The following is a 27,930-nucleotide window of genomic DNA, read 5'->3' as shown; positions in this document are numbered from 1 at the left end:
AAAAATGTATGTAGCTTATAATTTGACCAATTATTTGTATTTGCAGCATTTTGAGCGTTTCCAAATACTTGTTCACAAATGTGGGTTTCCTCCACTTACAAGAGTTATTTTTTTTTTTACTTAATCAAAAGTAAAAAAAAACTCATTATTATTATTATAAGCTACATACAAAATACTTCTTGGCAGCTGCTAAAATATTGTATACTATAAAAATTAAACATATCAGATTTGTACTATTCATTCATTCAAACCCTTATCCGCACCCCAATGGTGCTTAGGGCACTGCATCATATAAACGCAGTGTTATCTTGATCGTTAACACACGAAGGAAAGACCTCCATTTCAGGTGCCAATCCAAGGTATTATTGAATAAATATTAGAGTAAAAAAATCACTTATATTTATTAGACCCCCCTCTGGGAATTGAACTCGGGAGCTAAAGAAAGGTAGCCTAGCGTGCTGCCCATTACACTACGGAGGCGAACTTGTACTACTAATTTGTGATATCTTTTTTCTCTATATTTATCAACAAATGTACTACGTTTTTGGTCATTAATTGAAAATTAATGTAATTTTTTTATATACCATACATACTCCCATTTCATCGCGTATGAAAAAAAAAAAAAAAGTTTCATATTAAATAAAATAAATATTTTTGAAAAGCAAAAGTAAAGCGATTTTTTATTTTACCCAACAAATTGATTTTCGTATTAGTATGGATACTGTTACAGTCAAGTTTCACAAACGCACGTCTTTTTTTATAGATTCAACTAAATGGAGATACCATGGTACGTGTGGAGCAGGCCTTACGCTTCTAGTTACAAAATTCCTTCAGGGACATACAACAATACGTTCCGCCTCTTTGGATATCACGGTTAGACGCAATTAGGAAAGCTTTTCTATAGTTGTGCCTTTTAACTACGTATGTAAAAACACCATGGAGATTCGACCATTTAAGAAATGAGTCTTCATCTAGTAATGAGGTATTTCAGTGTTTTTTTAATGAATAAATTACTGAATATATTTCTTGAATGTTTTTCGCAGATACTTTGTGGCACATTTTATAAACTTTATAAAATTAAACAACTTTGTTTTGACCACTTTTTATTATAAGCACACTTTACCCTACCGGTTTCGACAAGAACCTTGTTATTATCAGAGTTAATGAAATTCTAAAACATTAAAAACATAAAAATATTCATAATTAATTACATTCCCTTACCAAAAACTTCCACACACTCCGCAAAGATTTAATTTAATTAATTTAGGATTTAATTTAGCTTTAATTTAATTAATTTAGGATTTTTTACGGAGTGCGTGGAAGTTTTTGGTAAGGGAATGTAATTAATTATGAGTTTTTTAATGTTTTTATTGTTTTAGAATTTAATAAGCCCTGACGATGATAAGTTTCTTGTCGAAACCGGTAGGTAAAAGTGTACCTACTAATAATAAAAAAAGTGGTTAAACAAAGTTTGTTAAATTTCATAAAATTTACTGAATATATGTATCTTCAACGACTATCTCCAAGAGACGCGCCAAATAGATCGGTTACTTGTTGAGACAAGAGGGTTTCTTGCACATAATTATAGAGGGGACAATCGAGGGAATAAATGCCAGAGGACGCTCACGCCACGAATACCTAAGCGACTTATACAAGGACATGATCTGCTCGACATATGAGGAGCTGAAGAGTGTTTCAGAAAATAGACTAGAATGGCGAAGGAGATGTCATGTGTTGCTGCAAACCAATCCGCAGGATTAAGACCAGAGAGAGAGAGAGAGTATCTTCTGATATGTATCTTTTTTTTTTATGGTGTTCCTTCCAAATTTGTGTATTTTTTATAAGAATTTGTGCATTAAAATTATATTCATAAATGTATGCGAGAAGAACAAACACACGCAGTTCATCGACTTTTATTTTTTTTAACAATATTGTTCCCACCACATGTAACTCTTTTAAAATCGTAAAAGGGTAGAGGACAAATTTTTGATAAGATTAAAATTCAAACGTATACCTATACGTCGCGCTCGCTCTTTGTCTATTGGCGTCGCTTTGTTCTTCTCACCCTTATAACTTTTATAATTTTCGGAAAATAAATAATTGACTTTCATTTACGCGTCTTCCTCATCATAAGTGTTCCAGTGCCATTAGTCGTTACAGGTGGTATCGATAACTTTATATTAAAATTTGAATTTGTACGTTTTTGAAATAAGTCACTAGGTCACTGGTTGGGATTTACCATCAAATAAAATCTTAACAAAGGTATAAAAAATAGCAAATTTTCGTTTTTTTCAACTGACGATAAGCAGTAAATAATAAATATACATGACAAATATCACAGAAATTCCTAAAATAAATATATACTAAAAAGAAGATAAAAACTAAGAAATCGTGTATACTTGGTATACCAAGTAGACAATGGTATACGCATGTGAGGAGAATGGAACCTTCCAGACTCCCCCATATTGCATTACACGGCCAACCTCAATAGACGACTCTAGAGCAGACCACCAAAGAGATGCATTGACAACTAGGAATCGACATCGCAGGAGGCTAATCCCTCTTAAAAACAGGCCACAAAGCCTACACAAGAAGAAGAGGGACAGAGAAAGAATGTTATATCCTAATTACGTATCAATTAATTTCACCGTTTTTCTGTTGGTCTAAAATAGATTGACGTGTAATGGTCGAGTGATCGGACTAGTTATAAGAACAATAATTATTGGAGCTTGCATTTGCCGGATCTTGAGAAGCCTTGAGACACTTTGCTAATGTTTGTAGTCATAGTTTTCTCACTCTTCTACCATTGGACGCAGCACAAATATTGCATTACCACTAAGTATTATTAAACAAGACCAGTGCTTCCCAACAAGTGTGCCAATTGCACAGGATTTTCGCTTCAAATTAGACGTTTTACAAACTAAGTTGGACGGCTAAATTGGGGATGTTAATAATGATGGGGTGAGTGGGGATGAATAAATTGAACGTTATATTGTATTTTATAAGAAAAAATATATATTTTTAAACATAAATAAATTAGTACTACATATACCGTCAGTGTACCTGCCTACCTACCTATATATTTTATTCTAAATACCAGCAAGTGCGTTAGTCGTCAAGTTGGCAAGCCTGCGGGGCGCGCTGACATAGTCTGTGCGCGCGATGTGTATTGAAATTTACATAAAGATTTTTAAAACTACTTTGATTATATTTAACTTTTTTTAAAATAGGAAAATAGGTAGGAAAACAAGCAAGCAGTAAATAATTTAAATTGTTACTAAAGAATATATATAAATGAAATTTCATGAAAATAAATATTTTTATTGATATTCTGTATTTACTATGACCTATGACTAAACCCACTTACGTAAAACACTTGAATACATTTTTTTTAAATAAGTTTATTTAATAAAACAATTATTCTTGTTACACAGGTATAAATTTAGAGATGACTGAAGAAATAAGATGTAAATAAGGGTGTAAAAAAAGTAAAAATATGTAGGTATGAACTTATAAATTTATACGTATTTTGAATAAAAACACGTTTTAATTAAATAGTCAATCTTTTGACTCATTTTAAATAAAAACAGCATCTTATATAATAAAACGAACAAAATGTCTTTTTTCTTTACTATGGTACGTTAATTACAAACTGCAGACGTTTAACAGACAAAACCATCAATTTAATATTCGTAATTAAAATTAACACTATGCACTCTTATTTCTCGTCAGTAATGTGATTCATGACCACATAAAACATCGGTAAATCTGAATCGTTACTATAAAAATGGAAATACTAATAATGATTGGAAAGTTGTCTTATAAGGAGATGGTAATTTAATCAAGATAAGAAGCATGTAATTTATGATTCGAATTCATTTATATTCGTGTAAAACCGGATGCTAATAGAAGTGAATCCATTGCATAAACGGTAAACTGATTTAATTTAGTTGAAAACTAGATTTAGTAATAAATAAGTAATTAAAGCTTAATAATAAATCAACTGAATAAATGTTTAAACCCGCCACTTTCTCCAATATCTTGGTAAATCAAATTAAGTGTTATTAAAGAGAACAAACACTGTCCATATGTTTGGCACATATGCCAAGAAATTTCAGCTTCTGAACCGGACTTTGAAAGTGACTATATTTTACACAATTTCGGTTTTGAAAAGGAGAAATTATTTAAGTAATCATACCTGAATACAGAGAGGCACAATAGATATTGGCTATTTTTTTTATGTAATTTTAGATGTACTAATGAAACGACCAAAGCCAAAAACATATATTTGTATTACACATGCATATTTTTACTAATAATCCATTTTATTTATTTATTCAAACTTCATGTACAGTAAAAAATAAGTACATTGGCGGGCTTATTCCTAAAGAACAATATCTTCCGACCAACCAAAAACAGACTAGTGATATTGATCAAAACATTTGATACCATATATAGCTGTTTGCAATCAGAGGGTAGATAGTACTTGAACATTTAAAAAAACATAAATTACAAAAGATGATAATAAGGAGGGCAAAGGAAAAGGGGAGTTTAGGGAAGGAGTAAGAAGGAAAAAACTTAGGGAGGAAGTTTGATGGACAGTTAAGATTTTAATTATATTCTGTCTCTAAATATGTATATATATATATATATATATATATATATATATATATATATATATATATATATATATATATATATATATATATATATATATATATATATATATATATATATATATATATATATATATATATATATATATATATATATATATATATATATATATATATATATATATATATATATATATATATATATATATATATATATATATATATATATATATACAGTATCTACTCAATGAATTAGGGCCACGCAGAATTTCGCGCAATTTCTCAATTCAAACAGGAATAACTCAGAGAAAACCTTGAATAAAACAACATTGAATTTTATTTACACATGAACACTTATTACGCTTAAATTATGCATATATTTTCATATAAATATAGTTAGTATTTAGTATTTCCACCTTTGGCAGAAATAACTGCCTCAATTCTTTTTGGCATACTTAAAATGCACTGTTTTATCATGTTTTTTATTTCTTCGTCTTCTGACCAAATTTTTTGAATATTTTTTTTAGACAGTCTACTGTCGGATTTGGAAATGAGCAAACCTTATTTTTTAACATGCTCCATACGTTTTCTATAGGATTAAGGTCCGGAGAATTTCCAGGCCAGGGGAGCAAAGGCAGATTTTTGTTAGACAAAAATTTTATTATTGATTTAGCCCGGTGGCAAGGTGCCCCATCCTGCATGAAGGTGTATGGACCTTCTGTTGGGTCGAGTGTATGGTAGAAGGGCAATAAAATTCGTTCGAGGACACCTGCTTATAGGAATTTTGGTTCATTGTTCCTTCCACGAAAAACAACGGCCCAGGTAAATTGTTAATAATACATGACCATATCATTGTTGCAGGGGGGTGTTTGATAACTTTTACCACACAGGCCTCATTGTAACGTTCCATTGGTGTTCTCCTGACGAATCGACGGCTCTCTGTCACGGCTTCTAACCGGCACTCATCACTAAAGATGACCTGAAAAATAATGAAAATTTAAGTTTAATTCAAATATATAAGTTAATTTACTAAAATGATATGTTGAAAATTCAATTTAAATAAATACCTTTTTCCAATCATCTACCGAGTAATTTCGATGTAGCCTGGCCCATTTTAATCGATCCGCTTTCATTCGTGGTGTCAATTTTGGTACTTTTACAGGGCGCCTGCATTTCAGATTTACTTCGTAAAGACGTGGCCTGAGTGTTGATACCGATATATTTATACCCTTTTATTCCAATTTTATTTTTAATGTTTTTGCTGATGCACTACGGTTTTCTAAGGCACTTTGAACGATTTTTCGATCAGTCCTCGGTGTTGTTTTTCTAATCCTACGATAGTTCTTCCGCCGATTGCTGGTGGCGGGTGACTGATTTTTTATTGATTTTGAAATTCTGTCCACTGTTTGACGAGAAACGTTTTCTTTTTTTGAAATTTCTCTATTAGATAGTGTTCCTAATTTCAGTAGCACTATAACACTAGACTTTTTTTCCTCAGAAATGTCTTTACTTTTTCCCATTTTGTCCTTTTCAAAAAAAACACTTGTGTTTACAAAAAAAAATTATACTTTATGAACTAAAATTAAAAATTAAGTTTTTTTTACAAGACACGATAACTATATAACCTCTCTGAACAAAACAACAACCAGAACTCAAGAAACTTCACTAATAAATGAGATAGGACCATTTTTTGAACTTTCAACTATCTGTCTACCTGTGCTAATTAGGGACCTTTCTCAGAAAAAGGGTTTGAAATTTCGTAAAGGCTTAAATAATCCAGGTATATTTTACATATTATTGAAGGTAATTTACACGACATTAGATGTCAATAGAAAACTTAAAGTACTTATGTAAAATAAATATAATAATCCAAAAGATTTCAGAGTATTCAAAAAAATAATGGGTGGCCCTAATTCATTGAGTAGATACTGTATATATAAATATATATATATATATATATATATATATATATATATATATATATATATATATATATATATATATATATATATATATATATATATATATATATATATATATATATTATATATATATATATATATATATATATATATATATATATATATATATATATATATATATAACAAAAATTAATATAGTATAAAAACTAAATATGGGCGGTAGATAAAAGAATATTACACAATAACATCTCAATGTGTATTTGTATTTCAATATAAAAAAAGAAACTGAAATTATATTTTCGCTGAGTAATTACGTTTTTGCATCATAAGTCCCAAATTGAAAGAGAAATCTAAAAAGGCAATTACTTCAACAATGACTACCATCTCAAAGAGTTATTCAATACTGTTCGTATACGGCAAAAGGCGAACAATAAAAACAAAATTGCTTCGGAAAATTATATCAATATGATGGATATTATGAGAAAAAGATATTAAATCTGTTTGCTCGAGTATTTTATTTAGTAATAACGAAAATCATGATCGAATTGCAAAATAAGAACAACCGATTTTATTGTTCAGACGAAGATGAGGTGAAAACAAATCTATCGGTGAATTATGACTGCTATTGTCCCAAGTAAATTATAAAGCCTGGTTCACACCTATATTCAACACTCGTTTATAAATACAAACAGGAATTTGCTAGAATACAAGACCTTTATTGTTATTTTTAAACTAATTAATTTGCCTGCATAAAAGAGTGTCAATGTGTGTTCTGTCCGCCCCCATAGTGTATTGGTTAGCGCATTTGACTATCATGCTGGAGATTCCGGGTTCGATTCTCAAGGAGATTAAGTGTTTTTTTACTCTTACTTATTTAATAGTAATTTGACCCTGGAGTGATATCTGAAGCGCAAAAGTGATCACCTTTGTCATTAATAGTAGTAGTATTCAAATTATCGTTCGCAAATACCGAGATTTAACTGCATTCAGATGAAGAAGACTGTGGAAGTCATTTACAGGGCTTATGATGACCTGTCATCGACTGGTTAATCTGATTCATAAAAGTTACTGTTACTTTTTTAACTCACTTAATCCAACTATAGAAGATGCCTTGAACTAGCATGTGAAAATATATGTCAATTGAAGTACAAATACAACGAAATTTTAGTAGTGTGGTTGTCAATCATGAATGGTATAGAATGGTGAATGTTACACGTGTATATATATATATATATATATATATATATATATATATATATATATATATATATATATATATATATATATATATATATATATATACATATATATATATATATATATATATATATATATATATATATATATATTTATATATATATATATGTATATATATATATATATATATATATATATATATATATATATATATATATATATATATATATATATATATATATATATATATATATATATATATATATATATATATAATGATTAAAGAAAACACTTCGTTTTTTACCACCTGAGTTTTATTATAGACTACATGTTTCAGAAGTTAAACTGCCATCATTCAGGTCTGTATAATAATGTTACTATACACACATGTCTTACCACAAAGTTAATGCCGAAACAATAAATAATATATATATATATATATATATATATATATATATATATATATATATATATATATATATATATATATATATATATATATTTATATTTATATATATATATATATATATATATATATATATATATATATATATATATATATATATACACATATATATATATATTTATATATATAAATATATATATATATATATATATATATATATATATATATATATATATATATATATATATATATATATATATATATATATATATATATATTTAAATATATATATATATATATAAATATATATATATATATATATATATATATATATACATACTGTATCTTGTCTTTAAACTACAACATAAGGCATTTACCTTAATACGTCAAACTCTTGTTTATTTATTATTCATTTACCTCATTTACCTTTAAAACACATGTTTTCCATCTTCCACGGTATTTTTTAACCAAAATGGTATATATGGTAACAGTTGCATACGCCAATTTATTTTTCTCCGCATCCAACATGTTAGTGTGGACTGAGCTTAACAACAAGAGTAAAAAAATTTTTTTTTTTAAAAACTATTTCAATAACACGACTTTCACTTTTTATGAATAAATATGTATGTTATTAAATAAAAACCGCGGAACTTTTAATTTTCATATTATTGTACGTATTGGAATTCTGTACAGCTAGGTACATCTCAATAGTATTGTGGTTAGCACGTCAGGTTACAATTCACAAGCTCTGTTGTGATGGTATAATAATTGTGAAAATATTTTTCTTAAGAAGGGAGTTTATACCCAAGGAATGCCAAGTATAAAACTGGTTAATTATTGTAAATAGTACGTTAAATGGAGTGACGTTACAGATTTCTCCGCTGCGTAGAACTGCATGGATGCCAGAATGGAGTTAATTCCATTATGAGGTTGACGGTGCAATTACACGCAGAGAAAGAGGGAATTTCTTTGTAATCGAACATTCTAGATTTGACACACCATAGCATTATGATTCATAGAATAAAATAACAACTATGTAATTTTTTCCACATTAATTTTATTTGACCAGCAACCGGGTTTCGAGGTAACCGACATCGTCAGACTGGTCGTCTGGTCTACTGGACACCAGTCTGACGATGTCGGTTACGACGAAATCCGGTTGATGGTCAAATAAAATTCATGTGGAAAAAGTAACATAGTTGTTATTTTATTAAACATATAAAATTCAGTTATATTAAGAACTGTCAGTACAAAACTTAAGCCATTGTGATTTTTTAAATACTAGCACGAATTAAAACGAATTAATGATTTGTAACATCCTATAAAATTTACAGTCATTATTCTATCTGCCAATCGTGTTTTTACTACTTTTTTAATACTTTTTATTTTTATTTTACCATACATATATGTGCAAATACTTGTTCACAAATCTGGGTTATCTCCAATTTAGGAGTTGTATTATTTTTAGGTTGTCAATCATGGGCAGAATTGGTGAATGTTACGCGTGTATAAAGTGATCACTTAAACCAGACTATAACGGTCGTAAGCCCCGTAAATACCTAGATTTCCATATTCTTCTTCATCTATGTTGAGATGTCAAAAAATATTTAGTATATACTTTAGCTCAATTAATGTATGTGTAGTTATTATTATATTTAAATAAAAGAAAAAGTAACGGAATTAAAGAAATTGGCCATACATTCTAATCACGAAAATCATTGTATAATATGATCGGTGTTACATACAATAATATATGTATTATAATTTACATATGCATGTAAACATATTTTTAATGAATATAAAAACCAATGGAAATAAATAAAAATACTATTAAATTTTCGGGTGCAATAATTGCGAATTGTATTATTTAAAATATCATGTGTGAATGGAAAAAAAAAGAAAAAATGCTTCACTCAGAATCACGACAAAAAATACATAATGAACCCATGTGACATTTTCTAAACGTTGATTTAACAATTACACAATGCACTAATTGCAATCGCATTTCGCAACGGATTGTATAAAGGCTCTTATAGAATATAAATGGGCAGGACATGTTGCAAGAAAATCACATAATAGCAAATTATCCTTGACCAGTGGTACTCTATCAATAGGATGTTTTTTTTTTAGGTATACAAATTCAAATTTCCCGCAATAAATTGATGGTGGCACCCGCCGTGTGACATGTCGCGCCATCTTATTGAAACCACAGCTCTATTACATCAATGTCATTCAACTGAAGAACGAAGTAGTCAGTGATCATGGTTCTGTAGCGCTCTCTATTGACCGTAACATTCTAGCTAATTGGGGCAATGATTCCACCTGCCCATAAAGCATACCAAACAGTGACTTTTAATGGATGTAAGGGTGTTTCGACAAAGGCTTCTGGGTTTTCCCCACTCCAATTTCGGCAATTCGCAATGATTCCACCTGCCCATAAAGCATACCAAACAGTGACTTTTAATGGATGTAAGGGTGTTTCGACAAAGGCTTCTGGGTTTTCCCCGCTCCAATTTCGGCAATTCGCAATGATTCCACCTGCCCATAAAGCATACCAAACAGTGACTTTTAATGGATGTAAGGGTGTTTCGACAAAGGCTTCTGGGTTTTCCCCACTCCAATTTCGGCAATTCTGCTTATTGACATAGCCATTTAACCAAAAATTTGCTTGATCGGTGAAAAAAAATTGCGTTGAAAAACATGATCAAGCTGAATTCACCGCGAATAATGATTATTCAGTCTATTGGTGAAATGGCAAAACGTACTGACTTCAAATCATATGTCAACTGTCCAATTGACAGTTTATGGTAACAATGTTACCAGTTTAAAAACCAAGCCTTTAAAACAAAACACCCCATACTTCAATAATTAGTGTTCTTATAATGTATCCACCTATATCTTGAAAATAAAAGTGTTTCAATAGCACTATTTTCCAGATTAAACATTATTTGTGTGCGTTTTACCATTGTTCCTATACGGCCGAAGGAAGTATCGTTCTGTTTTACAAAAATATATACGCCAATTAAGTGTTTTAATTAACCTTGAACTGTTGTGCCAATTTTGAGAAAATACTTGGTACATTTCCACGATGTTTATTAAACCAATTATGACCGCTTTTACACGTTAACGCGCATCTTCAGAACCTGAGATGTTGTTAGTTTTCATCAACATTTTTCCCGATGAATTAAAAATTAATTATGAGAGTAGATTTTTATAATATTGAGAGTAGTTTTCTTTGTATGCAAATGACCAAATTTCCGATTCGAAGATGTAAAATAAGGATATTGTTTTCGTTAATATGTTACAACGAGATAAGGGGTAGAAATATATTCAGAAAGAAAAGTTAAAAAGTTAGCAACGTAATGTGGATAAGTGTAACTTTGTAATAATATCAATCCATTTAGAATTAAAATTTTACATGGTAAATTCCAATTTTTCCATTTTCGAAAACCGTTATTTAATATTTATATTATTAATTTCAATAAAACCGATCCGAGTTGTAAAATGGCGCAGAATGCTTCTAATCACGTGTCACAATGGATTTTACGAAATAGTGGTAACAAGTCAAATTTAAATTGAAAAAGTTTTACTTTACTTTTGGACATTTATTTCTTAAGATATTGATTTATCGAAACAGGATGTTGATCAGTTTTGTTAGAAATTTAATATAAAAAAGAAATGAATACTTGGTTTCTCCTGAATATAAGTAAAGTTATATTTATCTACATGTGTTATCTACGTTATGTAGTTAATTTTTAACTAATCGATGTCCAGGTCAGAAGTATCATTTTTGGCTTTACGGTTTTCGCTTTCATACTTATTTGGACAAAAAAACATAGCCCTGGCAGGTAGCTGATATACTGATATGTAATTATAAGTATATTTTTTTCTTGCTGGCATTTGAAAGCCATTGAAGATTTTCGAAGACATGTCTCGTATCGCTTTTGACCAAGATATCGAACCTTTTCAATCATGCAATTTTTTATAAGCGCGTTTCACGTCAGTTCCTGGTAGTATCTTACAAAGAATAGACGGTAAATATATCTTTCAATCTAAAAACATTTTTGGCGAGAAAAAAAGAGGTAAGTTGTTACTTTTGACCCGTGTTTCTTTTACCCCACTCTCCCCTGCAGGAATATATGAAACACAAACGAGAGTTAATAAGCATAGTTTAATACTAACAACAATTCAATATTCATATAAAAAATACTGAAAAAACTCATTTAATTCAAAATGATTATATTAATAATCATGAATTCGTAGAAAGTGATTGTTAAAAAAAAATACAAAACAAAAACATATTAAATCATTCATTTAACAAATACAAATATGTATAAAGTATAAAATTAGTAAACATTAAAAAGAAATGAAAAGTATAAGTTTATTTTATTTTTTAAAATCAATTATGTAATTATGCAATAAATAATGACTAAGTTAATAATAATATTTTCCTATATACCTACTCCAATAATTAAACAGGTGTAAATGTTGATAAAAAAAATATATATTTGGCGTATTGTTAGTGCAAAATTGTTATTATAAGGTACCAAATACATTTTTTCATTAATATTTTTTAATCAAATGACTTGGCATTTTATAATATACATCATGTACTTGACTTTCTTTTTCACCCGTTAAGAATCAATCAATATATCTAGTAATTAAAAAAGAAAAGTTGTAGTAAGCGTAAACGTTTTGTAAGTATATACGCGTATACTACATTTGAAATGGAAATACTACAACGGATCCAAATCAAAAGGAAGCATCTAACTTTTGTCATAAATTCATGTCACTAAGAACTAGGGCTGGATTTACAACAAGGATAAAGGACCTCTAGAGCTCCCAAATCCGATGGCCCCTAGAGTTTGATAAACTAATCTAAAATATTTAATTAAATTGTCTACCATGAAAAATATATAACTTTCATGATAAAGCTATATTCAGTAGCCACATAAAATTATAAAAAGGGGAGATAAAAAAAAACTGCATAATGTCATTTGATTAATGTAATATGAAATTAAGTATATGTGCGGATTATGTGACAAATTGCTTTTCCAGTTTTGTTTTCCTTTTGGACCTTATAGTTAGCCTCCGTAGTATAATGGTCGACGCGTTTTGCTACGTGTTAAAGGTCCCGGATTCAATTCCCAGGGAGGAAAAAAAATAAAAAATTCCACATCAATATTTATTTCATAATACCCTGCACCAGCACCTAAAGCGATGAGCTCGATTACCTTTCCTTCATATATTAAACGATCAAGATAACACTTCTTTTAAACCTATGACATGCCATTTGCATTTTAAGGTGCGGATAATTGTAAAAAAAGGGAGAAAAGATATAGTGAGTTTTTAAAGTTTTATATTTTTTACAAAAAATATTTATTAGCGATATAGTTCACTTATCTTACGCCATCACCCTTAATTTCTCATGCATTTATTTTTTTTTAATTTACGTTTTACTTAATAAATACCACTTTTCTTTAAAATCTATTGACACGTGTTTCGATGCATTCCGCATCATTTTCAAACACCGTAAATTTTACCATAAAGTGACTGCCAAATCAATTAATTAAATTATGAATTTTTCGATTATGCTGCATATGATAGTAATAATTATAACACTTTATTTAGGGCCATTTTCGCGAAATTCTACATTAAGGGCGCTTCAAATCGCTCACTCCTTTCAGGAACGTCATAAATAAAAAAAACTTGATTTTTCAGGAGAACGTTTTTAGAGTTTAAAAATATAATACAATGTATTAAAAATAAATATCAAGCCACTTATTGAACTTTTTACTGTGTAACAGATCTCTTTAGAATAAACCTGAATGTTTTTTCTCCATTTGAAAAATATTTAGTACATTTAAAAAAAATATTAAACAATACCTTTTCTTCATAATGCAAAAACAATACTTTCTGACCTGTAGCGGGTAAATATTAAGTTAAAAATATGCCTCTTTTGCTGGGATATAGTACATTTTCTGGACATTCCGAAAACACGCACAACTGAAAATTGTCGATTTCTTATTTATGACGTTCTTGAAAGGAGTGAGCAATATGTGTTAAAGCAGAAACCCATTCAAAAATGAATTTGAAACTTGTGAAAACAGAAAACAAACGGACACATAAAAATACAAAAAACTTATCTAGGTACTTCATTAATAAACGCTGCTGCCTATAAAAAGTATACGAGTATATAAATATCAATCGTTTTATATTTTTTATTAAATCTTATAAAAACAATAAATATTCTTTGATGACTTCGCCTGGAAGGAAGTTGTTATAATATGGGCAATAATTCATTGTTATTACTGATTCATTGAAGTTGTCACAATCGATAAGTTAGTACAGTAAATCCTCGATATAACGGATCTCTATTTAATGAACTACATACATAATAGAAAAAAAATGTCAATTGTGAAAAATTAAAAACTTCCTGTTTATATTATAACCAACCGGAGGAAATGGAAAGAAGGGGAAGAGGTCTATATCCAGAAGTACATAGAGGTCAGAGGGCTCAAAAAAAAGAAGAAGAAAAGTTTATATTATACATGCTTAAATTCAAAAAGTCGCCTCATATAAACAATTTTTAGCGGCCATGATAATCACAAATTATGTTTCACAACTTTAAAAGTGCAAATTGCTTGATTACTTTTTCAAAGCAGGATTACCGACGAAGCGTCATTTCATAACGAATGTCCGAAGACTTTTATGTATATTTTGTATTGTTTATTTATGTCTAAATACAGTGCTCCTATTTTCCAAAATAATGTTTTTCGATTTATTTTAAACCTGTTTTTATATAACGGACTTTCGGCTTGAAGGAAAAATTCGCAAACACAGAATTCATTCCACCGGAGACCACCAGAGTGATCGCATGTCTGTTCACGCCTGATTTTTTTAAAGAATGTTTATTGGGGATTATTTTTATTTTTCAGAATAAGTATACAGAAAAAATATATATACTTATACAGAAAAAAATTATAATTATTTTTAAACTCCTTACCTTTAAATAACTGTTTTATTTTCAAAAGCATATAATTATTTCGAAGAAAAACTTATTTTTTCAATGTGAAAACGGTGTTTAAAGAAAGAAATCTATTACTTATGTTTCAATTATGTTTATGTGAAAATTATGTTTCAACTAAACAAATACTGGGTCTTAACGGACACCCCCTCCCCCAATCAGACCGTCATATCGAGGTTTTACTGTAATAGTTTGTTATAATCGAGTGATTTAGCAATACACGATCGTATGTGATAATTTGGTGTTCCATTGAACACAACACGCAGCAAATCACAATAATCGCGGGACACAGCGAGCATGACTTGAATTGCAAAGGTTTCTAAAGAAATCGACTAGGAGACAATGTTTTCTTTTAACTAGACGCCAGAATCACTTTAATTCTATATTTGGACATAAACCGTTCGTTCACTTATCATTCATCACCATCAGTGGCGTGCACAGAAAATTAATTAGGGTAGACAGTACAGGTAGGTAGTAAGGTAAGCTGGTACTACTTACTAGGGTACGCAGAAGAGATAGGTAGTAAGGTAAGCTAGGGTACTTAATAAGGTAGGGTAGGTTGCGTTTTTATATGTCACACCGGTTAGTTAGGATAGGCACTGCTTTTCTGCCTACATGGAACGCACGCCCCTGATCACCATAAATACGAACGCATATCACGACTTATTTTATATTATTTTTAAACCGTTATGAATTATAAGTATCATTTAATTTACTTACCTTTTTTAATTGCATTTTTAAACATTTTAACGAACTCGTAGTTCATATTTTTTGTATATAAACGTGAAGGTGAATAGTGAATTTTAAACGTGTGTTAAGTGATCATATTCAGCCTATGACAGGTCATAAGCCTTTTGAATACCAAAAGAGCTATAAATAGTGATACGTTCTATAGAACGTATCACTATTTAACTATTTATGTGTATACACGTAACGTTTTTTTTTTATTCCTTTATAATAAAATAAAAACATTACATTTACATTATTTTTTCCAATTAGAAGTTGTGAAATGGATGAATGATACCATAAAGTAATTGCCGAAAAATAATTTGAATATAATTTTTTATTACCGTTTATTTACATTTATTTTACAATCATTAAAGAAAACACTTGTTTTTTACCACTTGAGTTTTATTAAAGACTACATGTTTCAGAAGTTAAACTTCCATCATTCAGGTCTGTATAATAACTACAGACCTGAATGATGGAAGTTTAACTTCTGAAACATGTAGTCTATAATAAAACTCAAGTGGTAAAAAACAAGTGTTTTCTTTAATAATTGTAACATGTCTTACCACAAAGTTAATGCCGAAACAATAAATAAAATACATTTATTTTCATCAGTTATTTGAAATAACTTATCTTATTATTCATTTTTAAATATAAGCGCCGATTCTATCAATGTTTCAAACCAGTACATAGCGTCCACCAAAGTTTCAAACCGAAACTCTATTGGTAACCTGTTAAGTATGGTTTGTATCCCCGCTATTTAGCTTACGCTATTCTCCAATAGATGTCGCACAACATCACAAAATGACAAATAAGTTAATTGCATTCATTCGACGTCGTTCTAAATATTAGTATTATTTTAGATACCTTTAAATTATAGGACGTTGATTCAATTATGTATAAATAAAGGGAAAATAGGACTCACCTTCCATGACGTAAACAATACTGCCGACATCTCCTTCCTTGATGATGAGACTCTCAGCAGCATATTCCACTGGGTACATGCAGTCCACTATCTCCCTGATTTGCGTCAACTCCAAATTCTTCATGAAGTCATTGTCCAAAATAGCGGCCTTTATTAGATCCCGCGATCTGAAAAGAGATGGCAAAATTAGAAATCAAATAGCAAATACTCGTTTAAATTCCGATAAAAATCATGAAATTTAACTTAGTCTATTCCAGAAAAAATCATTGTGGTAAGCTAAACAATCCATCAAATTTTTTAACGTATTTTCGTACAGTTTATGATTTTTTTATTTTCAATATTTATGAGGGTATTTAAATCTTTGTGTTCCAAATAAGGATTTCACACATTTTTAGGTGGTTTGTTATCAAGATATTTATTTTAACAGATAGAAGGCAGCACTGAAATTTTCTCAACAAAAATATGAAACACAATTAATAACAATTTTTGAGAAATTTTCACAATTGCTCAAAAATGAATAATGTTGTACAGTCTATAAAGTGATCACTTTAACCAGCCAATGTCAGTTCGTATGCTCTGTAAATCTCCAGACTACCAAATTACTGTCACATTAACATGATCGTATCAGTTAAGATATCAATATAATATTCGATTTTACTTTATTTTGAAAATAAAAACCGAAGTTGCTTGAAAAGAAAGTTAACCTCAGATTTCTCCTTTTTAACCTTATTCGCACTCCACTGGATGGATGCTGTATTATTTGAATTATTTTAATGTCTACCCGGACAGGAATCGATTCCGGGACCTTTTCCATACTAACAACAACACCGCAAAGATGTAAGGATAATTTAATTTAATTTTAATTTAATTTAGTTTGATTATCTTGAGAAATTAAGATTTCTATAAGCACTTCAAATTTGAGGAAAAACAAACTCTTTAATGAACCTCGGTACGCAAATAAACATATGATTTAAGCGCATTTAAAAGTCCGTTATAATTGAAATTTGCTTAAAAACTGTCGCCCATTACTCTTCCAGAATATTTAGTCTAAGCTAAAACGCCAAAATAAAATAAAGATTACATTTATAAAAGTGACACATCTCACTTCCGTATTACTTTTTTCATGCGGCAGTAAATTGGCAGAGACTCAGGAGCCGCGCGACGTCGGCTTCCGCAAGCGGGGCATTGTCGCAAGCGGCGGGAAATTTACAAACCATGCTGGACCAAAGAGCTTCGAGCTTTTGACCCAGTGTCGACACATCACTACAGCTTTATCACCATATGAACCAAATGTTAGGCATAAGAACATACTTTACATAAGAACATACTTTACATAAGAACATACTTTACATAAGAACATACCTTCATATAATTATATTACCTTTGCGTCAGAAAAAATATACGTAAAAAAATAGGAGCTTGAACAAATCCACAAAAACAAATAAAGATTCGACATTTTTTTATAATTTATAACGAATTTATAACGAATAAGAACGAACTTGACGATTTTTGAAAATAATATATTAAAAAATATATGTTATTATTATTTATTTTTTATATATTTTTTACAAAAATCGTTAAGTTCGTTCTTATTCGTTAATTTTTTCGATTTATATTTTGCCCTACTTAAGTTTTTGACGTCAAATTGTCAAATATATCAGTGGTATTTTTTTTTCAAAAATAGAGAAATATTTGTGTAATATTTTTTGACATCTCAACATAGATGAAGAAGAATATGGAAGTCGAAAAATAATATGAAAAATAACTCCTATAATTAGAGATAGTCCAGATTTGTGAATAAGTATTTGGACAGACTAAAATTGTTGTAAATATGTGTGTTTATTATTTATTAAAACAATTCTTTAGTAAGAGCCTAAGCGGCTCGTTAAAACAAATAAATATCACATTGTGGTAGAGAGGGTTTGAACCCAGAAACTCTGACTCAAGAGTCAGAGTCGACACTAACCACGGGACCACAACCCGAGATAACGCACAACCAAATTTGTTCACCGATCGGCATGATTAGCTTTAAATCATCAAATCTAAAAACCGAATTATGTAGCAACTTAATTTTAAGAAGCGGTTATTGAATTCAGATATATTTTTGAAAAATTATTATTATCTAAAGCAGTGGTTCTTAGCCGTGTTGGAGGTACCGAACCCCACCGGTTTTATGTGCGCGTTCACCGAACCCTTAATTGGAAAATTAGTTATTTTTTGTTCGACATAGTATGAAGGGATTAAAAAAATAAGAAAGGTATCACACAACGAACCATCACGACTACAATTCGACTATAGGGCGGCAGTGTGGCCAGGAAATAATCACTTATTTTTTAAATGAGGGCTGATCACCTTTCCTTCATGTGTAAACGATCAAGATAACACTGCGTTTATATGAAGCAGTGCCCTATTGTGCAGCAATGGGGTGCGGATAAGGGTTTTATTATTTTTATTATTATATGTCATTCTCCGATTTCGGAAATCACATTTAGCAATGAAAATAGATATAATTCATTTGTATTATTAGATTCTAAAGGATTTTGATACTTAAGACGGAAAGTGTACATTTTTCTGTTTAAGTATTGAAGTTTTCTTACTTAGTGTTTGGCTTATTGACAACAACCAAAAACAATACAGATAGATAATGACGATAATAACAATGATTATGAAATACGGTGCCAAAAAAAACGTGTCTCTAACCGATCCTTTTATCATAACGTCATTTCAACGATGATGAAAGAATCAACCATCACACTGAAATTGTGTGCTTTCGAAGGGGCTTTGTAAGTTCCACTGGCAAGAAAGGTCTCAACAGACGTATTAAGGCGTTTAGTAATCTAGACTAGTAACGAAATAAAAAATACGAAAACATTGCCAACATTTTCAAACAAAACTAGAATAAAATACGTATTTTTCGCTTAAATGTTGCTATTTAATAAAACCTCGTGAATCTATTTTACAGATGTCTCAACTTGATATGAAACATCTATCTTTTCTTTTGGAAGTCTGAGCATCTCAGGGCTGACGACCTGGCATTTGGCTGGCTTAAGCGATCACTTTATACACTTGTGTAACGTACACCATTCTGCCAATTATTGAACGTCCATATTGCATTAATTCTTGAAACCTGTATACATGCAATGGTCTTAGAACCTTCCACATGTGGTACGATTTTCGATACGTTTGGAAGTATGGCTGATTTGTAAATCTAATTACAGGCGGGATAATTGATGGCCCGGATTTTCGTTTTCTGAAAATTCAGGTTACACTTAACGTTATAGATTTGATTTCTTTTCAATACAAAAAAGGGTGTTTTTGTATTGAGAAGCAAAAACGAAATAAACATAATAAGTATATGGTTTTTAAAAGATTAAGCAAATATTTAGTAAATTTTACATATGATTGGTATTAGAAAATCTACTTTTAATATACTTACTTACATACACAATGTGTATATATATTTAAATGTGTACTACACATACATACATAATGGGAGATTATAACTGACTTAAAAGATAGACATCTCATCAAAGATGAAGAAGAATATGGAAGTCTGGGCATTTACGGGGCTGACAACCGTCAAAGGCTGGTTTAAGTGATCACTTTATACACTTTTGACTTAAAAGATGATTTACATATCATCAAAAATCTTAAATACTTATTTTATCTCCAATTTTCAAAATATTTATTTAAATATTTTTTACGTTCACAATTAAGAATTTGAACAACGATTTTTCTCGCAACAGAATATCCACCTACAATAAATATGCTTCAACTAGATTTAACATTATAATTAATTAATTTAAAGTTTAACAACATTTACTTTCTTACTCTCGTCAATATAATATAATATACAAGCTGTAATTTCTGTTTACATAATACTAATAATGATAATTTATTAGATAAATCATAAAAATATTGATTTTAAAAATTGGGTTACTCCATCGTACAGTAAGTCTACAGTTACCTACGTAAAAAATGGTAATCACCATGCAATTACCAACCTATTTGTGAACATAATTTACTGGCTACTAAATTAGAATTTCTTTACACGTGTTTCATAGGATGCGTGGGCAAAAATTAGTATTATATATATATATATATATATATATATATATATATATATATATATATATATATATATATATATATATATATATATATATATATATATATATATATATATATATATGTGTGTGTGTGTATATATTCAATTCAAAATACTGTCTGTGGTGTCCCAATAAATGTGTAAGGAACTTAATAAAATATCGTGAATTTTTATTACGCAGTAATAAACCAACAAAATACATTTTTTTGTTGTAACGTTGCGAAACTCGCAATGAACGTAAAATACATATTGAAATACTCACCCACATATTAATTTGTGAATAATCTATGGGTACCAAGTTTCATTGAACGGCAAAGGAAAGAAAATTGGATAATAATCGATAATTAAAAACGATTGCTGTGGTTAGTAATAATTTTGAAATAACCAATGACAAAATATTTTTCAATCGAATATTTTAGTAAAAAATGTTATACGAGTAAGTGAATACAGAGAATAGAATAAATGGTGCTTTGCAGTAATTGCAATTACAATATGTCCATGGAAGCCAAACTGGTACTACATAATGGGGTGATAGTACTAACAGTTATAATAATAGTAAAAATAATCAATTTGGATAATTTATATAGCGCAATTTCCGTAAAATAACTACCCCAAGGGAGCTTCTATGTGATTGAATTTAAGAAAAGGGGATAGTGAAAATGATCTAGCAAACAAATGCGTTTTTATTTTTTTTATAACAGGCATTCAAAATATATAAACCGCATTTAAAGTAAGAATATTTTGTTTATTTATTTCGTCATTTACTTTGTGGATGAAGACATGATAAAAATTTCAATGAAAACATTTTTTTTACCACTTCAGTTTATTTTATGACGACTAGTCTCATCTTTCATCTTCAGGGCTAAATGTAAGCTTACATTTAAACCTGAAGATGGAACCTTAGCTTCTGAAACTAGTCGTCATAAAATAAACTCAGTTGTAAAAAAATAAGTGTTTTCTTTAAAAAAAATCAGTAAGAGTTAAAAATACCAAGAGAAAATGAATTAAGTAAAACATAATTAAAAGCAAAATTACTACTAGAAAAATTAATAAAAAAATAGATCTCCGATATTTATCAGGGACTTTACTGAAGAGAATCAATTCCGAATCGGGTTGATTTTACTCAATAGGTATTTAAAATAATATATTAAAAAATATATTAGTATTTATTTAAAGAAACGCTTCTTCATGGAAGGTTAATAATAATCTTCTTCTTCTACTTTATTTCTATATTCGCTCCGTAGCTGGAGTATATGGTCAACACGAGACGTCTAAAAGAGGACGAAAGGCAATGTTTGGCGCCTAATATCGAGTCACCTCCCAGCTAAGGAAAAGAATACACCCCTACAGAAAAAAAAACAGAATGAGCCATCCATCAGGGCACTTGCCCAGGCCTCGAGAGCACAGGGTTTATCACCCAGTCTCTTTTAAAAACCCAGATTACGATACCAATATCAACTCAACCTCGGATACAAAAAGGTTGATAATGATATTTAAAATAAAATCAATTAAATTATGTTGAGATGTCAAAACAGTAATATGACAAATAACTCCTTTAATTTGAGATAATCCAGATTTGTGATGAAGTATTTTGACATACTCAAAATGTTGTTCATAAATTATCTGGTCAAATTATAAGCTAAAATAATAACATAAAAAGGATATTTTCTCATTTATGTGATTATAATCCAGGGTTCGGAAATCACATGCAAATATAAGAGTTTCTGCTCAATAAAAAAACTTCTTCCTCTCACCAATAGATTTCACTAGTGAAAGTTCTAGTGATTTTTCTACAATGTTTAAAAATTGGATTGTTTGTATAGAACTTCCAAGAATTTTAATAGTGTGGTTGTCAATCATGGGTAGAATTGGTGAATGTTACACGTGTGTAAAGTGATCACTTAAGCCGGCCTATGACGGTCGTAAGCCCCGCAAATGCCCAGAATTCTTCTTCATCTATGTAGAGATGTAAAAAAGTAATAAAATTAAAATAACATAATAAATAAATAAACCAACCCTGTGACCCATGAATGAATGGTCACATGAAAGTCCCAATGTAATAATTCCGTTGTGAGAGAAGAAAGATTGACAGCCGTGTCTGCAATCTATTTTCAGCCTGACCGAAATACATTATATGGCAAATGGGAACCCCAAGCCACGCGTCCCTCGCAAAAAGCACAAAGCGCGATCTTCAATTATTATTAATTCACGTGGGATGTACAATATGTGAGAAGGTGTACGCGTTACGTGTTGATGGATGACTTCAGACGCTTTCTTTGTGCCTTCTTGCAGACAGCGCATTTCCAGAGATTGTGAACCTGCCGGGTGAATCTTACACTCAACGATCTGCAGTCTACATCTTACGAATCAAACCCGATGAATCGAAAGAAGAATGAATTATTCTAATGAAAAATAAGAACAAATCCTTATAAAAGAAGAAAATAATACAAAATGTACTTTTGTTTCATTCTGTATAAATTATAAGAATAAATTAGGACAGAATTATTTGTGAAAAGTACACAATTTCACAATTTAAAGTACAAATCGCTCAAACCTTTCAACAACGTCATATGTCAAAAATCGTCAATTTTCAGTTGTGCACGTTTTCGGAATGACCAGAAAATGTACTGTATCCCAGCAAAAGCGGCATATTTTTAACTTAATATTATATTTACCCGCTACAGGACAGAAAGTGTTGTTATTTCATTTTGAAGAAAAGGTATCGTTTTTTTTTTAAATAAAACTAAATATTTTTCAAATGGAGAAAAAACCTTCAGGTTTTACCTAAAAAGATCTGTTGCGCAGTAAAACGTTCAATCGGTGGCTTGATATTTATTTTTAATGCATTGAATTATATTTTAAAACTTTAAAAACGATCTCCTGAAAAATCAAGTTTTTTTTGTATATGTCGTTGTTGAAAGGAGTGAGTGATATGTCAAGTTCTGATGATCCATCGCCTTATCCCTATAAAAAAAAACTATGTATTTTTTCTTCATAATTAAATCTCTATAAAAATACACAGATTGCTTTGAACGTTACGTTTTAGGCGCATGAATACGACCGTGTTTTGATTTATACCGAAGACAGATGTTTTTTCTCTGTCATAGGTAAAAACATGCTATAAAAGAATACAGCTTTTGGACGGCAAGAGCAGCACACGCAATACTTAACGTCATTCATGGCGAACAGCGTACTTCTTGACAGCTACTGTCAATTAGATTATTCAATGAATACAACATAAAACTCATATCCTAGTCGTACAGGAGAAAGTGACCAACTAACAAAACGTAAAATGTTTAGGAGGGCCATTTAAGTCACTTTTGCTTGGCAAGAAAATAAATATCAATTCAGTTATTTTTAACAAGTCGACATTTAATACTTCTAAGTTTTAAATTCTTTGGGATTTTTTTTCAGGGCAATATTAAGCTAGTAAGATATCAAATAGTCAATCATTACGTTTTTGTAAAAAATGCACTTGGTCACATTCTCTTGTATGACTACGATATATAAATGACCAATCATAATCAACTTTTGCGTCATTGTAATACCACTTTATAGTGAAAAATATACTCACGTCTTAGCCTTTTTGATTTTGATTATTTCCAAGTCGTGTCCTGTCTGCGAATAAACTGACAAAGGTTCCGCTGATATGGCAGTCCTTTTCAGTTTCGGTTCCGCAACTGTCAGGACTCTGGTTCTCTCCAGCCCTGGTGCGACCATCATGAGAGGATCTTCATTGAAGTTGTCGCTTCCTCGCCTCACGACCAGCCTCTGTGTCAAAGGCTGCACAACCAACTTATACTTGTCGAGTTCATTCTTCAAGAATCTGATGGTTGTGTCTCTGTTGTCGATATCCCTCTCCAAAGCTGTTATTATCTGGTCTCTCTTCTTCACTTCTTCAATCTTCTCCATTAGTTGCTTTTTTAGATCCAGCAGTTTTTGCTCGAGCTTGAAGTTGGAATCGAGCTTGAATGGTGGTCCTTCGGTCTTTATTTCAATTTTTTCCATTGTAAACACTGACTAGACACTCTTATTTTATTCAATCCACTGAATCAGTCATTGGATAAATATAAATGCTTTAAAACTGTTTAGAAATAATATAACGAATTAGACTATAGGTTCGTCGATCATAAATAAAAACCTAATACTAATAGAGATACGATATCAGACACCTATCGAGAATACTGATCTGATCTTCCTGGCAAACTATTTACATTCAATTGGTAATTTAAAGATAATAAAATGCGTCATTGGAAATCATTGTTGATCAATCGACGGCCTTACGCTAGCCATCTATGTATGAATTTTATTGACGTCTATTTAAAGTGACGAAGCAGCTGATTGAACTAATAAAATGTAACCAATTGTTAGAATAACAAGTCACCATCATCCCGCATTTTCATCCCATGTCCATCTGCAGAAACAACACGTGGTTGTATCACTAATGACCAAGATGACTTGCGGAGTCTGATCGCCACCGCATACAGTCTTTAAGATATAAAATGTACAGAGGTGGTCTCAGCCAAAATTGATCGTACGAAACAAAAGTTTTTTTTCGTGCTAGAGCGGTTCTTGACATCTGTATCAATTACCTCCCAGAAGACTTTACAGTAATAATAGGTTCGTGGTTTAGCCGTCATCAATTCAAGTTATACACATATGGCGTTGTGGAGATTGTAACTATGTAATAATGGTAATTGGCTAAGCCATGTATGAATAGGCACTTCGCACACACATGCAAGCAATCTTTTGCAAAAGTAACCGAATTATCTCATTCGATAAATTGGAAAATACACAATATTCACGGTAGGTACTTTAAGTAGGAGTTTTGTGTCTGATTTACTGTAGACGGTGGCAGTCGTCATGTCTGGCACTATTGAATATAGACGTATGACCAAATCTAAACATTTGCAAAAATACTAATTCTTGCTCGAGGTTTGAGGATTTTTTTGTACTGGTTGGTTTGCTTTTCTATCATATATTGCTACATGGCCACGAATTTTGCGTTTCAGTCTAATTTAATGAAAAAAAAAGAAAAGAAAAAAAAACAAAATTTTCTAATATGCATAATTTGACAATGTTTGTGAAGCAACGAAAATATTTTTTTTAAATATGAAAAAATGCAATCGAAAACATTGAAAAAGCTAAATGACAACAATCGTCAAGAAACAAACGCCATGATAAAATTTAAGTATTGCCTGTGTTGCTGTTAACTTCAACGGATGGAGCTGCCATTGTGATAAAAAAAAAAACATGTTTTACCTGTCACAGTCTTTTTATTCACCTATCACGGGTGACTATAAAAACGCTCGCAAATCGAATGCAACGTTGTGTCAAAATATCAAAGCAATCTATGAATAACTTGAGGAAATTAAAAATTTTGAACCAACTTATATTTACAATTTTATTTAAATAGATTTAAGACCATAGAGGGGTAACCGATAAATCACTTATATATTTTATTCTTAAATGAAAAAATATAATAAATACAAATAATTATCATACCTACATCATTTGTACGAACAAAACAAATACGTAGATGCAATGAACGTGTCACCGAGAGTTACTTAATACCCGACGTGCTTTGAAGAGCAAAACAGTGTTGGGAGTGTGATGCAAATCCCCGTACTATTAATCCTTTTCACGGGCTGTTCTTCTAATTATTACAATAAGTATTTCACGCTCCGTGGGCAGAATTTCGTTTGGTACGAGAAGTGGGCGAGAAATTTGACGGTTGTGGGCCGTTGTGTCAGGAATACTGAAGAGTAAGCGTGATTGCAATTTGGCAATAAGTAATTCCGAACGTATTGTACACGATATCTTCCACCATTGAGTTTCGCTGGCCTACTGCACGAATGTGTTTGCTCATAATTTGGTATCGAATTACGCGACACGAGCTAGAGCCCACACAGTAATGAGGATCTGAATGATGTCGAGGAAACGATTGTTTTGTCCGCTTTCCTCAGCCAGCACCCAAAGGTTACCAGTCCATCAATCAAAAACAAATTACCTTTGATATTTCGCGGTACAAATTACATCTGACGCCGCGAACGAAGATTAAGTACTATTTTATTGGAAATCAGGTTTGCCGATTGCAAGCTGAAAAAACTGGATTTTACGAATTTTCCCAGGAATTAAAATCTGGATTTCTCAATATAAAATTCAGATTTTCTTACTATAAAAAATAGTTTCGATGCATTTTTAATCAAATTAACGATATTAATTGTCTATCAACAACATTTTCAGTATGTCCAAATACTTGTTGACAAATCTGGATTATCTCCAATTATAATAGTATTTTTCATATTATTTTTTGACATCTCATCAAAGATGAAGAAGAATATGGAAGTCCGGGCATTTACGGGGCTAACGACCGTCATAGGCTTGTTTAAGTGATCACTTTACAATTCCATATTCTTCTTTATCTTTGATGAGATGTCAAAAAATAATATTAATTGTCTATGTTTATTCTAAAGGAATGATAGAATATTTTAATAATTTTAATCAATTTCGATGCAATGATTCATTTATAATTGTAACATGTTGTTACAATTATAAATGAATCATGAGTACATAGGTTTGATACGATTTCCAGTAATTTCTTTTAAGCGATTTCTTTTATGTTTTGCTATGACAGTAATTGATGGATTTGCATCACATATAATATGCGTACAAAACTAAAACTTTAAAGTATTCGCTTTTAATTTACATATGTCGGCAGTGATTGGGCGGTCAATAATGTCAACAACCCTAAAATTTGGTCACTGGCAAAATATAAAGGATTTCGTTTTTCGCGAAATTACGATTTCGTCACTACACATATATGTAATTGATTACGTACGAGTGATTTTGCTTTTTTTTCTTAAATGAGAACGTTATTTTTTTAACAGTGGTATAATTGCAGAAATAGTAGCAATTACATATGTCTTTTACAACACGTTGAAATTGGTAATTGAAAAAAAATATCGAAACCACAGTAAATAAAAATAGTGTATATGGA

The 27,930-nt window shown here is 30.4% G+C and overlaps 1 protein-coding gene across 3 annotated transcripts in view; it reads right to left on the bottom strand.

Annotated features, from left to right (window-relative positions):
• Positions 1–27,930, bottom strand: part of for (cGMP-dependent protein kinase for) — a 245,806-nt gene that overhangs the window by 106,498 nt on the left and 111,378 nt on the right. For 2 of the 3 annotated variants that reach the window (XM_088268829.1, XM_088268837.1), the window contains exon 3: positions 16,823–16,989. In XM_088268829.1, coding sequence (XP_088124955.1) covers positions 16,823–16,989 — 167 coding nt within the window. Of the gene's footprint in view, positions 1–16,822; positions 16,990–24,504; positions 25,015–27,930 lie in introns of all 3 variants that reach the window. The other variant, XM_088268823.1, reaches the window with a different exon arrangement.

Source organism: Brachycentrus maculatus, unplaced genomic scaffold, assembly GCF_059751285.1.
Source record: "Brachycentrus maculatus isolate JH-2025_06_01 unplaced genomic scaffold, ASM5975128v1 h1tg000024l, whole genome shotgun sequence".
Lineage (NCBI taxonomy): Eukaryota > Metazoa > Arthropoda > Insecta > Trichoptera > Brachycentridae > Brachycentrus > Brachycentrus maculatus.
This window is presented reverse-complemented; position numbering and strand designations above follow the sequence as displayed.